The sequence below is a fragment of the Rhineura floridana genome, chromosome 2, assembly GCF_030035675.1.
Source record: "Rhineura floridana isolate rRhiFlo1 chromosome 2, rRhiFlo1.hap2, whole genome shotgun sequence".
In the NCBI taxonomy this organism is placed as follows: domain Eukaryota; kingdom Metazoa; phylum Chordata; class Lepidosauria; order Squamata; family Rhineuridae; genus Rhineura; species Rhineura floridana.
In genome coordinates this window covers 99,046,797-99,061,566 of record NC_084481.1, presented here as the reverse complement: position 1 = coordinate 99,061,566, position 14,770 = coordinate 99,046,797, and the positions used below count along the sequence as shown (strand labels likewise).

General features: G+C 42.0%; 1 protein-coding gene across 6 annotated transcripts in view; it reads right to left on the bottom strand.

Annotated features, from left to right (window-relative positions):
• Window positions 1-14,770, bottom strand: part of COL18A1 (collagen type XVIII alpha 1 chain) — a 228,100-nt gene that overhangs the window by 41,827 nt on the left and 171,503 nt on the right. For all 6 annotated transcript variants that reach the window (XM_061609743.1, XM_061609738.1, XM_061609739.1 and 3 more), the window contains 8 exons: window positions 6,778-6,993; window positions 5,106-5,132; window positions 3,876-3,938; window positions 3,637-3,723; window positions 2,914-2,967; window positions 2,555-2,713; window positions 1,529-1,591; window positions 1,302-1,346 (listed from right to left, as the gene is read on the bottom strand). In XM_061609743.1, the coding sequence (XP_061465727.1) occupies window positions 1,302-1,346; window positions 1,529-1,591; window positions 2,555-2,713; window positions 2,914-2,967; window positions 3,637-3,723; window positions 3,876-3,938; window positions 5,106-5,132; window positions 6,778-6,993 (714 nt within the window). The remainder of the gene's footprint in view (window positions 1-1,301; window positions 1,347-1,528; window positions 1,592-2,554; window positions 2,714-2,913; window positions 2,968-3,636; window positions 3,724-3,875; window positions 3,939-5,105; window positions 5,133-6,777; window positions 6,994-14,770) is intronic.

The following is a 14,770-nucleotide window of genomic DNA, read 5'->3' as shown; positions in this document are numbered from 1 at the left end:
CCCAGAACTGTATTTAATGATGCAACATCTAATGGGTGTTTCTCTAGATCACTACAACAGTTTTCTACAAACCATTCAACATGCAGAAAGGCACAGTATTTCTCTTATTGTTACACTTCTGTACACAAATCAGTCTATGTTATTTTTTTTAAAAAACAGCAATTGATCTAAACTGTGCCACACAAACACATGCACAGAGATGGTACCTCGGTTTTTGGTTTTCCCCTATATGGGACTGACACATCAGGGGGGATAGGAAGCAGAGTGTTCTGGTTAGATGGAAAAAAGTGAATGAAGACAGGAAGATTGAGAAGCAGGAAAAGAATAAATGACCAAGCCATCGGAAATGGAAGACAACTTCAGTCTCTTCTGCCCTTGTGCTGTTAGACTGCTGCCTGGTCTACACATCCAGCAGAATAAGTAAGGAATAAGGCAGCAGAGTGGACCGTGCCACTTAGACTGCAGATGTTAGATCATATTTTTGAGTGCTTCCATGTGTACCAAGATTCCCTGCGAGAAGAAAACTAGCACAACAGGGAGTGGGCTGGGCTAGAGCTTCTCTCCCTGATGTACTAGGCTGTTTTGTGCTTGCATGTTTTGTTTTGTTTTACATAGTGAAGCTTTCAAAGAGTATCCTCCACCTTCAGACTAAAGCAATGCAATCCATTTTACCGCCTTAGGGTTCTGTCACTTAATTCTGCTGCATGTGTAGACAAGTCTAACACAAAACACTGAGAATGGAAGCTTGTGTTACAGTGTCAAGATAAATGTGCATATTAATGCAATCAGATGCTGACTAGAAGTGTATCTATACTTGCAGTCCTCATATGATTAAATGCAAGTGGTTAGTACATAAATTCCACTCACACTTGACAATCAGTGGTCAAAACAATGAAATGCCAGATGGTTGTAAACAAGAAGTGGCTAACCTGTGCCCTCCAGATGTTGTTGGACTCCAACTTCCATCATCTCCAGACAGCATGAGCAATAGTCAGGAATGATGGGAACCGGAGTCCAACAACATCTGGTTGTGGAGTCCAACAGCATCTAGTTAGCCATCCATTGTAAATCTGTACAAGAAACTTTGATGGTGAACACATCTGAAAAATCAACTTTGGAACAGGTTTCATAGTGGTTTACATGTACAGCGCAGAAGTGACCTGCAGAAAGAAATTAACTGAAAACAAATATACTTCAAAAGGTTCATCACTCTGGGAAAAGGCTTTGCAGGGTGTACTGTTGGTAACTCAGAATCAAATGATGGTACAGTAACAATTTCTCCAGAAAGTGAGATCTTCTACCTTAGGTCCAGTTGCTCCTGGAAGGCCTACTTCTCCTGGTTCTCCCTGAAAAGAGCAAGATAAAAGAAGTGTGAATTCATAGTGAAAGTAGTGAGAAGGGAGTTTTAGAAAGTATATGCATGCCAGAGGCAGCCTTGTTTCTCAAGCTGTCCCTAATGAGCTTGCTACTGAGACAGTATTTCAGCTCTATTAAAGGAAATTGCACCGATAAGAAGAGAGATACATACACTTGCTCCATTCAACCCAGGTTGGCCAGCAATCCCTTCTCTTCCTGGAGGACCAGGAGGGCCCTAGAAAACATTAGAAAAGGATGTTTCTTCTAAAAGCTGCCATCAGCCAGTTTGTATCCATTAACCTAAGCCCTTTCCTTGTCAAAGGATACCATCTCTTACCTGTAAGTGGAACTACATGTCATACAAGTAGGTGTGTGACAAAAGCCTGACAGCTATTTTTCCCCTAGAAGCACCTTTCGCAAGGGGTTGGGTTTTCATTGGAGAGATAGCAGAGTGTATTGTGTAAAACCCTTTCCCCTGCCCACTGTTTCTCCACTACAAAGTGCCTCCCCAAACCACTTTTCTCCCTGTGATGCTCCAGATGTGTGTTTATTCACAAAGGAGCCCAGCATCTGGACCTCCACTGATGGGGAGGGGGGAGATGCAACATGGGGCAGATTATCACCCTTTAAGAAAAGCAGCCATTCCATATACACATGTACAGCCTACGTGGTGTTCTGCGTTTCATAAGCTACTAGTTTAGACTGTCATAACTAGACCTTTTGGCTACAAGATCTGTGGGATATTCTGGCTCATTAATGTGATATCCACCGTATTTTATCTTTTGTTTATATTTGGGATGTTGTTTTCACTTTTGGAGATGCTCACAAGCTCGCAATATTGGACGATTTGTGACCTATACCCAAACCAGGAGAGGCCTGAATTTCTTACCTTGAATTAACCTTCACATAATTTTCTTTTTCCCATAAAATATCCCCAGAAAATGCTACTAACACAATACAGAAACCCCTAGCTTTAGGGGTTTGGTACAACCTGACAAGCTCTTCTTTAGTGCAGTAACTCCAGCAACTCCCGCAGCAGCACAACTTAGGAGTGGGAGAAGGCTCCTACCCTATCCATGCCTCTAAAACTGCAGTGGAAGAGTTGATAACCAGTGGCACTGGGAAGGGGGCAGCTTTGGGAGACAGACCCGCATTATACCATCCTCAATTACTTCTTCCTGCGTCTTCTTTAACTTACAGGAAGCCCTGGAAGTCCTTGGATGCCGTTTCTGCCTGGCACTCCAGGGAGGCCGGGAGGCCCTGGAAGGTCAGTACTATTCGTCCCAAATCTTCCAGGTTGTCCAGGTAAGCCAGGCACACCAGGTGGACCTGGAGGCCCGGGTGGTCCTCTGGGGCCCTGAAACACAACAAATATAATGTGTGCCCAGTCTATACTGGTCTGAACGCATCACCCAAGAGAGCCATCCATGCTGAGTTGGAAATAATAACTAACTGAGCAAATGCAGTGCAATTAACTTCTCAGCAGCTTGCCATACACCACCTTCCCAGAAGAGGCCCTCTGAACAGAGCACCCATGCACACAGCTTAGCTACTTACACGCAACGTTTCCAAATCACCTCCAAAACCAGAGCCTTCCATATCAATAAATGTCTGAAAGAAAAGCACACATTGGGTGAAGTGCAACAATGAGAAATGCTACCAGGGGAAGTGCGTGACTGAGGTCTCACTCCGGTAGGATCGCTCTGAGCTGAAAGAGGCTGAAATCCTTACAGTGTAAAGATTGTCCAGAATGAGAGAGCCAGACACTGTAAAGGACATAGTAGTAACTGGGAAAGCAAAGTACTCTCCCTCAAATTGCCAAATTTTGCCTCCCTCAAATTTTATCACTTATCACTCCATTCTTCAGCCTGCAAGGGTGCCCAGAACAGCTTGCAATAAAATATGACATCAGTAAAAACAGTACAAATCAGTTAAGATATTTAAGACCAAAGCAGATAATAAATCTAGCAATAAAACAACATGAAAAACAAAAACTTAAAGGCCTGGATAAATAAAAGGGTTCTATTTGATGCTAAAAAGAGAACACTGAAAATTAATGCATACAATAAATATTATGTCATACACTGCCTTGTTATTTTTTAATGACAGTATGATTTATAAATAACTATCCAGATAAATAAATTAAGGAGGGGAGCGAACTGTGCCTTCAGGGAAAGGCAGATAGTGACACTGGTGGCACCACCTTTCAGTGTTACTTAACAGTGGTCCAGTGGGAGCAGGGGCAACAAGAACAGGTTCTTCTGGTTATCTAGGACTCACCAACTTGTCCAATTTAGAATTGAATCCCGGTTGTCCAGGTGGCCCTGGAGGCCCAGGGGGACCCCTTGGACCAATGCCTGGATCGCCCTAGATGAAGAGAGGAAATTACAGAGTTGAGAGCATTGGCCAAACATCTATATAACAGCCACAGGCGAGAACCTGCTCAGAAAATGCTGACAGCCACTGAACTTGAGAGCTCAGCTCTATCAAATTATGCTCATGAGATCCAATGCTCATACCTTTTCACCTTTCAGGCCAGCGTCTCCTGGGGTTCCAGGGAATCCTTGAGGGCCAACATCACCCTGAACAGGAAATAAATGAATGACAAATAAAGTCTGGATGATAGAGCCACACAGAAGCATCTAAAACATTATGTTTACAGCATAAACACACACAATTGCACATAATGTCCCAGCTCACACACACAAGGTTTGTTCTTGATTACAGTTTATGGTTACTCTGGAGAAAACCTAATCATGACTATAGGTTCAGATAATGCAGCAAGCTAAACCTTGGCTTAGGGCAGCACAGCAGCAAAAAGGACCATATAGGAGGAAAATGGCTGCGAGCCCCTCTCTGGTTTGGCTTAGGATGACACGTGAACTGAGCCACTGTGTAAGGCCAACTGAAAGTCACTTCATGATGATCTATCTCCCAAGGAACACCACCTGCCACTGGAGCTCTACACTAAGATCATTTGCCTGAGATCATCAAGAACAAGATCTATGTCTCATAAAACTAAGCTCCTGCTGAGAAATATTACATACTTTATGAATACTGGTGACTTATTTTACATCATTTTAGCTATTTTGGTGTCTCATAAACAAACATTAGTGGCAAAATATCACATGGAAACATGCTTGGAATTGAAAGTGATGCAATAAAATTCTTTTATAACTTTTATGCAATCTTAATGTTTATTTTATTTTTATTTTTAAAAGATTCAGGTTGTTTACGATTTTATTTAGTCACCTTTATTTCTCTCACTATACCCTCCAGGTATATTTTTTAGGTTGTGAGTCTTTGGAGGATGGTGATTTATTTGGCAGGCTGCACAAACTCAGCTGGTGGACTCTAGATGTAACTGGATTACATTTTTTCAGTAGATAAACCCAAAAGTGGTGTGTTGCATTTTTGTTCAAGCTATTCAAAAAATCTATCCCAATTAATTTTCATAAAAAATTAGACACACACACACAGTGATTGCAAGGGGCAATCCTAAACACACTTACTAGGGAATAAGCATCATTAAACTCACTGGGACTTCCTTCTGAGAAAACATGCATAAGATAGCACTGTAAATATATTTGTATACTCGAAAAACAGGACAGCATCTCATGCATCAGGCAAGAGAGATACTAAAATTATTGATGAAAGCACTATCAGTCAAATATATTCCTCTACAGCTATACCAATTAAGACTTGAGGAATTTCTCTTGAAGAGGTGAGACACAAACAGTAGAACTTACTGGTTTACCATCTTCACCAGGATCTCCCTAGTAAGAATAAGATGTAAGAGGTTAGCAGATGTCAGACTTTCCCACAAAGTTGTAACCCAGCAACTATCATTTCATGCCACCCCTAAGTCCCAGGCCTATTTTGCTTGGTACCTCCTCAGCATTAACAAGGTGCTTAGGTGAAGACAACTGCTGGGAGGAGAACCCTAAGCCCCACACCCCCAGGATATATGCATGAAACATAGGAAGAATTCCTTCCTGTTTTGATTTAAAAATGGTTTAAAAATATAGTCACCAAAGCACATAGAACAGAAGAAAGGAAGTGAGCAGTTGTAGTATGTTTGGGAATTAGGAAGGAGTTATTTGGGGCGACTCTGCAAGACAGTAAAAAAGACCAATAGCAGATGACATGTTGGGGGTCAAGGCACTTCTCCAACCTCCCAGCATGTGAGCTGCTGCTGCTTACCAGGAGGGAGAGGGGTGAGCCAATCTGGCACTCCTGCCTGTGCGTTTGACCTGTGCTGACCTCACCACTGCCTCGCACCTCCCCCTCCTGGTAAGCAGCAGCAACTCACCTGTCAGGAGGTCAAGTAAGTGCCTCCACCCCACCATGCCCATCCACTACTGAAAATGACAGCATATGCAAGCAAAAAAGCAGGGGGGGGATAAAAATTGGCTATAGGGAAAGAAATTATGTACCAAATAAACTGACAATGCATGAAAGGTTGATGACTGATATTATTGATAGGTTTTGCATTGGTGAGAATTACATTTTGAAATCTGCATTAATTTATTATTTTAGTATTATTATTTATTTCATTTATCAGTCGCTTTATACAATAAAAACGTCTCAAAGCAACTTGACAAAATAAAATACAACGCATCTGCATTAAAAAGGTTATTACAGTATCTGAAGCTCTGACATAGGACTCTTGCCTGCAGACTGTGAGCTCTAGAGGGTATTTTAGAAGCTGGCCCACACACTAGCACTTCAGACATTTACTGTGGTATGTGAATGCAGCTACTCATAGCTAACTTTACTGTGAAGTGCAGATGGCTCCCACTTCAATCCTCCCCAAAAAGAGCAGGAGCAACAGACGACAATCCCTGATTTAGCATAACATCTGAACTGGGGATTGTGGCTTGCGTTGCTCCAAGAAAGATTTGATCTTGGCTTACCAATCATGGCTTAAGTGAAATAAACCACAATCCCTGGTTAAGCCAGGAATCATGCTTTGTTGCTCCTGTTCATATTATGGGAAGAGCAAAGCAGGTGCCATCTGTGTGTTCATAATAAACCATTAACTGTGGCTTACCATGATGTGCAAACTGGGCTACGATTTTAATAGCAAGAATTCAGAGAGTGAAAGTGCAATATTTGCAATCCCTGCTTATAACATAAAAACTAAAGACCCCCTTTCAAATAGGCAAGCAACTGTAATCACCATGCACACAAAAAACCACTTCTGACATCTAAAAGGGCTGGTGGCTTACATGGAGGACCTAGGAACGCATGGACCTGTTTGTGTATAGTGGTTTTAATAATATCTCACTCCTTTCAATGGACAGTAGCAATAAGCTAACTAGCCGGAACAGGCTAACCTTTCCAACCATCACATGCCGTATCCTCCATAACACAGCCCCTGCAGCTGAAACGAGACATTGCCTACAAAAATTTACTTACGGGCTCTCCGTCCTTTCCAGGCACGCCATCATTCCCAGGTGGCCCTGATGGGCCCATGGGTCCTGCAGGCCCAGCAACCCGCTCTACAACAGAGCCATCAGGATGCTGCACGATGGTCCCAGGAGGGCCTGGGGGGCCAGCAGAGCCAGGAGACCCTTTAGCACCAGGCTCACCTTTCTGTCCTTTCGAACCTGGATACCCAAAGCCTGCATTTCCCTAGACATTGGGGGGGGGGGGAGAGACAGAGAGAATATGTAAAAAGCAAGCCAGATGCAGTTTCCTCCAGAAGTTATAGAGGTTGGAAGTAGGCACCTGCCAGATGAGATCTACGAATTCCCTTTACTGGCTTTCCTTTGCGACTAAGACCTTCCTGTTTCCCTCTCTTGTATACCAGTAGAGACATAATTACATGTACCGTTTTTCCCTTCCTTTATTCCAGCCCCAAATCCCTGTCCTCATTAAAACAATTGCTACGGGCAACTCAACACTAACAATGCTTTAGATGAAGAGGTCTTTGGAGCAAAGAAGCACCCTCCTACAGCACTTGGCATGCAGTAGCCGTATTGTGGAAAACTGTTACAGATATTTATAGCACATACAGTTTTGCACTTTGGGGGGGGGGGAAGCAGTGTATGTTATTTTCAAGACAAAGGAAATGCAACAGAGATAGTGCTGGAAGATGAGACCCCCAGGTCAGAAAGCACTCACTGAGCTACTGGAGAAGAACAAAGGACAAGTACAAGAAGCGCTGTGACTAATGACGCAACCGGGTCAAAGCCAAAGGGAGCCCAGAGGCTGATGCGCACAGATGCGAGAGTCCAGAGTTGTACAACGCACACAATAGGAACATGGAATGTGAGAAGCATGAACCAGGGAAAGTTAGAAATTGTCAGCAAAGAAATGGAATGTATCAACATTACAATACTTGGCCTGAGTGAATTAAAATGGATGGGAATGGAACATTTTCAATCAGGCAACTACAAAATATTTTATGCAGGAAATGAGAAATTAAGAAGAAATGGGGTTGCTTTAATAGTGAGAAGTGATGTAGCTAAAGCAATTAGGAGCTACAACGCAAGGTCTGAACGAGTGATATCAATGAGATTAAATGGGAAACCTATTAACATAACCATCATCCAAGTCTACACTCCAGCGGCAAACACAGAAGAAGAGGAATTGGAGAGATTTTACACAGAAGTACAGGAAGAAATTGATCACACACCAAAACAAGATGTGATGATAATCATGGGGGACTGGAATGCAAACGTAGGAAACAGAGAAGAACTAGGAATTGTGGGGAAATGAGGCTTAGGAGATAGAAATGAAACTGGAGAAATTCTGTGAAGCCAATCATTTGCTTCTTGCAAACACATGTTTTGAGCAACCGAAAAGACAACTGTACATGTGGACATCACCCAATGGTCAATATAGGAATCAAATTGATTATATAATTGGTAGCAGAAGATGGAGAAGTTCCATACTTTCTGCGAAAACAAGACCAGGAGCAGACTGCGGTACAGATCATGAACTGGTAATATCGAAAATCAGAGTAAAGCAAAAGAAGAACAACAAAGCAATCATAATGCCAAAATATAATTTAAGTAACAACCCAGAATAATATAAAGATTAAATAAGGAACAGATTTGAGGCTTTAAACTTAGTTGATAGAGAACCAGAAGAACTATGGAGTGAAGTTCCATTATCAGGGAAGAATTGATTGATTGATTTGCTTTATTGCGGTCAAAGACCAGCCAATATACAATATAAAAATTATAACCACAAATAACAGTACAATATACATACTTGTGCTACATAATCTCTGATTAAAACCAAATCTCATTGTTAAAATTAGTGTGTTAATAAGGCTTTTCGATGTTTGATAGCTGCAGCACAGAAGCTCGCCACTTTAGATGAGACTCGAGGATCTGTGTCTGCTAAAAGATATTTCATGTAAAATGCAGCATCCCTACCTGGGATTTTTCGTAAAATTGGGGTGATGAGCAAACGTCTAAGATCATAATAAAAAGAACATTCTAATAAAACATGAGTCGCAGACTCAATGATACCAAGATCACAGGGGCAGAGACCTTCGCTTGAGAGAAACCTGCTGACAGAAGCGAGGAGGGGGAAAAGCCTAAACTTGAGAGTTTAATGGCTAAGGATTTCTTCCACTTTGAGTGGAAGACATCAGATAGAACAAGAGGGGCTAGGCCAACAGGAAGAAACAATAATTTTAGCCAGTACTTGAACCTGAGTATCCAAATACGAGCCTCAATCGAAAGGAGTCCGGCTTCCAGACATAGGATGGTATTAGGGACACAAAAGGGAGTGCCCAGTATGTTCCTAAGGAACTTTGTTTGAATGGTTTCGAAAGAAGTAAGTTTGCCATAAACACTTGTCTGTGCACCATATAATAGTTGGGAAATAACTTTGGCAATAAATACCTGTATGGCAGATGGCACAAATTGTCCACCTTTTTTATAACAAAAGGAGAGGAGAGCCTTGGTGCTCCTCTTAGCATTGGCCATGGTGCTATTTGTCTGTAGATGCCAGGCTCCGGAAGAGTGTAAGGTTATCCCAAGATATCTATATGAGGGTACTTGTACTAGGGAGGTCCCATTTAGCCACCATGTTTTTCCCTCTTCTGGAGAACACAACGACCTTGGATTTGTCATGGTTAATAACCAACGACTCCGTGTTACAATAGCTAGCCAGGACTCTAAGCAGACAACGAAGACCAGTGCTAGTAAGGGATAGAAGTACTGCATCGTCTGCATAAAGGAGAATAGATACTGGCCTATTTGCAAGAGTAGGATAATGCGAGGGAACCTCCGTCAGGGTTCTGATTAGGGAGTTGATATAAAGATTAAAAAGTGTAGGGGCTAAAATGCAGCCCTGTCTGACTCCTTTAGAAATGGTGATGGGCCTAGTCAAGCTGCCAGCACTGTTGCATCTTATACGAACTTGAGTGTTCTGATATAAACAGTGTATAAGAGCTAAAAGCCATCTGTCAATATTAGCAGACTCCAGTTTAGCCCAGAGCCTGTCTCTTGGTATGAAATCAAAAGCAAACTTAAAATCTATAAAGGCTGCATATAAAGCCCCCCAGTGCTCTTAGTATATTTTTCTATAAGGTGTTGGAGGACAAAAACATGATCAATGGTTGAGCAGTTCGCTCTAAAACCATCTGGTTCCTCTTCCAAAATGTTTTCCTGTTCAAGCCAGGTCAGTAATTTTATAAGTAGGTGTCTTGCATATAGCTTGCTGACAAGATTCAGCAACCTAATGGGCCTGTGTGATTGTCGGGGATTGCCCGGCTGCCTTTTTTAAAAATGGGGATGATAATAGCAAGGCCCCAGTCCTCAGGAATACGGGCAGTTTGATCGATGCTCGTAAATAGAGCTGCCAGGACTGGAGCCCACCCCTCTGGCTCTGATTTAAATACTTCAGCGGGGATATTATCAGGCCCAGGTCTTTACCCGGCTTCAGGTTAGTAATTAAGGAGATGACTTCCTTAACAGAGACTGGTGGCCAGTTAGGGAGATCCTTTGGAGGAATCTCAACCTGATGAACCCTGACTTGAGCACTTGAGTAGATGTTTTGAAAGTATAACTCCCAAGAGTTCACAGGTATATGGTAATCAAAATTAGCAATGGTGTTTGGCCAGCCCCTGGCCACTAACTTCCAGAAAGCGGACGAGTCCTTAGTCCTTGAGGCTGTAATCAGGGACTGCCACTGCTGAGCCTGCGCTGCTCTTTTTTTCTGCTTGATTAGATGTTTGTAGCTTTTCTTCAGATCTATGCATTCAGCGGGTAGCAGAGGAAGATTCTTGGATCTGTACTCCCTATATTTTTTAAATAACAGATTTTTTAGATCAATACATTCCTGGTCAAACCACAGTTTAGTATTGTGGGGGCGCATAGCAGACCTAGGTACCGGGTTGGGAGTCAGGCAATGTTGTTGTACTTCTGCAATCAGTTCCTGATATGCAGCAAGCATAGCTTCACCAGGGGCCGCTGTAAGCAAAATTTCACGATGATGGAGACAGTTGTCTGACTGTGGTGTCTCTTTTAAGTTCTTCTCCAACTTGAGCGTCCATCTGACGTGGGAAGCTCTTGTTTCCAGTTCTATGTTCAGAGTTGGGAGTTGCGCAGCGTGGATAATATAGTTACCGCAGCCCAATATCAAGATCAAGGGGAGGTGGTCACTTTCAGAGCGGATGTCAATAGAACAAGAAGATACAGTGCTTATCAGGTCAGCAGAAACTATAAAAAAATCAATTAATGACGCTCCTGAACCAGAGAAATAAGTGTATTCACCATTTCTATCGCCATCAACTGATCCATTAGCCAACACCAGGTATGTAACATTTGAACAAGGCATAGGCCCACATAGTTAAACCCTGTATCTTTTGAACATCGAACTGGTAAAATAAAGGCCTCCTCAGAAATAGGCGGTAACTCATGGAAGTGGGCATAAAGGGCCTCATCACTAGGACCTATTCTGGCGTTAAAATCGCCATTAATAGGGAAGAATGCAAAAAGACAATACCTCTAGTTAAAAAGAGAGAAAGACCTCAACGGATGACTAAAGAAACTCTTAAAATGGTTGAAGAGAGAAGGAAAGCAAAAGCAAAAGGAGATAGAATCACTGTCAGAACCCTAAATGCAACTATACCGTGACTAGTACGTAGGGACAAAGAGAACTATTACAATAGTTACTGTATAGAAATAGAAGAGGACAACAAAAAGGGTAGAACAAGAGCCCTGTTCCAAAAGATTAGAGAAATGAAAGGCAAATTTAAACCAAGAGTAGGGATGTTGAATAATCAACAGGAGAACACACTGACTGACCAAGATGAAATAAAAGGAAGATGGAAGTAATACACTGAAGAACTCTATAAAAGAGATGCAAGGATGACAAATTCATTCATGGAGGAACCGTATGATGAACAACCAGAAATTTTAGAATGTGAGGTGAAAGAGAGGTGAATGTGAATGTGAAGTGAATGTGAATGCGAAGCGAAGTGAATGTGAGGTTAAAATACTTGGAAGAAACAAATCACCAGGAATAGATGGCATACCAAAAGAGTTGCTACAGGCTACTGAGGCTGAATGTGTCCAAATTTTGACAAAAATTTGACAACAAATATGGAAAAGAAAACAATGGTCCACAGACTGGAAGCGTTCAATATACATCCCAATTCCAATGAAAGCGGATCCCAGGAATCACAATAATTATCGAACTATTGCCTTAATATCCCATGCAAGTAAAGTAACGCTCAAGATTCTACAACAAAGGCTCTTACCATATATGGAGTGAGAAATGCCAGATGTCCAAGCTGGATTTAGAAAGGGAAGAGATACCAGAGATCATATCGCAAACATACAATGGATAATGGAATGGACCAGGGAATTTCAGAAGGAAATTACCCTGTGCTTTATAGATTACAGCAAAGCCTTTGATTTTGTAGATCATGAAAAACTATGGAATGCTTTAAAAGAAATGGGGGTGTCACAGCATCTGATTGTCCTGATGCGCAACCTATACTCTGGACAAGAGACTACTGTAAGGACAAAATATGGAGAAACCGACTGGTTCCCCATCGGAAAGGGTGTGAGACAGGGATGTATTTTATCACCCTATTTGTTTAATCTTTATGCAGAACATATCATATGGAAAGCAGGATTGGACCAAGAGGAAGGAGGTGTGAAAATTAGAGGGAGAAATATCAATAATTTAAGATATGCAGATGATACCATACTACTAGCAGAAACCAGCAATGATTTGAAACGAATGCTAATGAAAGTTAAAGAGCAAAAGCAGGACTACAGCTGAACATCAAGAAGACTAAAGTAATGACAACAGAAGATTTATGTAACTTTAAAGTTGACAATGAGGACACTGAACTTGTCAAGGATTATCAATACCTTGGCACAGTTATTAAGCAAAATGGAGACAATAGTCAAGAAATCAGAAGAAGGCTAGGACTGGGGAGGGCAGCTATGAGAGAACTAGAAAAGGTCCTCAAATGCAAAGATGTATCACTGAACACTAAAGTCAGGATTATTTAGACCATGGTATTCCCGATCTCTATGTATGAATGTGAAAGTTGGACAATGAAAAAAGCGGATAAGAGAAAAATCAACTCATTTGAAATGTAGTGTTGGAGGAGAGCTTTGCGGTTACCATGGACCACGAAAAAGACAAATAATTGGGTGTTAGAACAAGTTAAACCAGAACTATCACGAGAAGCTAAAAAGATGAAACTGAGGTTTATCATACTTTGGACACAAAATGAGAAGACATGATTCACTAGAAAAGACAATCATGCTGGGAAAAACAGAAGGGAGCAGAAAAAGAGGAAGGCCAAACAAGAGATGGACTGATTCCATAAAGGAAGCCATAGACCTGAACTTACAAGATCTGAACAGGGTGGTTCATAGCAGATGCTATAGGAGGTCACAGATTCATAGGGTCGCCATAAGTCATAATCGACTTGAAGGCACATAACAACAATAACAACAATTGTAAAAATACTGCATTCCACCAGAATGTTGAACTGACAAGAACTTCATCTCATGCTGATAGTATTGTTGTTGCAGTTTTTATTAGCACCATGCTCTAGAATATGGCTGTACACCAGCATCCAAGTTCCAGTACAGACATCATCACATCAGAAACCACCACTCAGTTCCAAGGTGCATTCTGGGCAGTTTTTCATTTGGCATCATTAAGCATTGGAGACAAGATACTACAGCAACCCAGGTTAGAATACAAATCAGATGACAGATCTGGTCGTTTGTGTGCTGAATACAGGTCAAATAACCAAGTCTCTTAAAAAAAAGAGCTGTACATGCCTCCTTTACCCTTGTGCAGAGAATAGCAATCATACGTGAATTACGTCTCTTGTTTCCTCCCAGTAGGCTCTGCTGCAACCTGGTACCTAAGTGGTGCCATTTGAATGTCAGCTTCCTCCTCCCTCATTCCACCTTAAGACTATGACCAGATGCAGACTCCATGACTTTCAGCCAAAAAATCATTCTCTTTCTCCCTGTCACCACCATTGCTCTGTGTACCATCAAGCCTAGTGATGAGTTTTTCAGAACTTGAAAGCTTGCACACTATTTTGTGATATTTTGGTTGGCCTAATTAATGTTTGAAGCAATGCCCTGTGCTTTTAGTCCAGATGCCTCAGTTGCTCCCCATTAGCATTTGGAAGGGTTCCACTCAATATAAAATTATTTTTGTTCTCTTCTTCCTTTATAGCATCTGGGATTAGCACAACTAGAGACAGATTTTTGTTTGCTGTGGAGTTATACTCAGTAAAATCTTAGGGATGATTCAGCAGATGAGCTTCTAATTTACATAAATCTTAAGGGTGATTCAGTGGAAGGATGCGGCTCACTTGTAGCTGCATGTAGAAGGTCAGATTCAATCTCTGGCATCCCAGTTTGAAACCCTGGGAAGCCACTGTATTGGAGACGATACTGAGTTAGGTGGACCGGTGGTCTGACTTGGAGCATGGCAGCTTCCTATGTTCTATGGTGATTATGAACTTCTGATTTAAATAAAAAACAAGTGGGACTTGCAACAAAATGTTGCAGTGACAAATGCCTCGGTTTAGGATCCCAACCAGCCATGCCTTTCCAGGATACTCCATTCCAATTCCTCCTCCCCACTTTGTTTTCCATTTCCTTAGTACAGCAGGGCCCCACTTTACGGCGCTTCGTTTTACAGCGCTTCGCTAATGCAGCGGTCTCAATTAGACGCAATTAGACTAAAGCCCTGCATACGGCGCTTGTTCCGCTTTTAAGGCAGTTTTCGGGCATCACATGCCATCCTATTTAATGAGTTCCCCTTTTCAGCAGTTTTTGCTTTACAGCGGGGCTCCGGAACATAACCCGCCGTATGAGTGGGGCCCTACTGTAACTGCCAGAATGCCACAACCATTGAGCACACTCAGTTCTCGCTGGGCTGTTTTGGGGGTTCC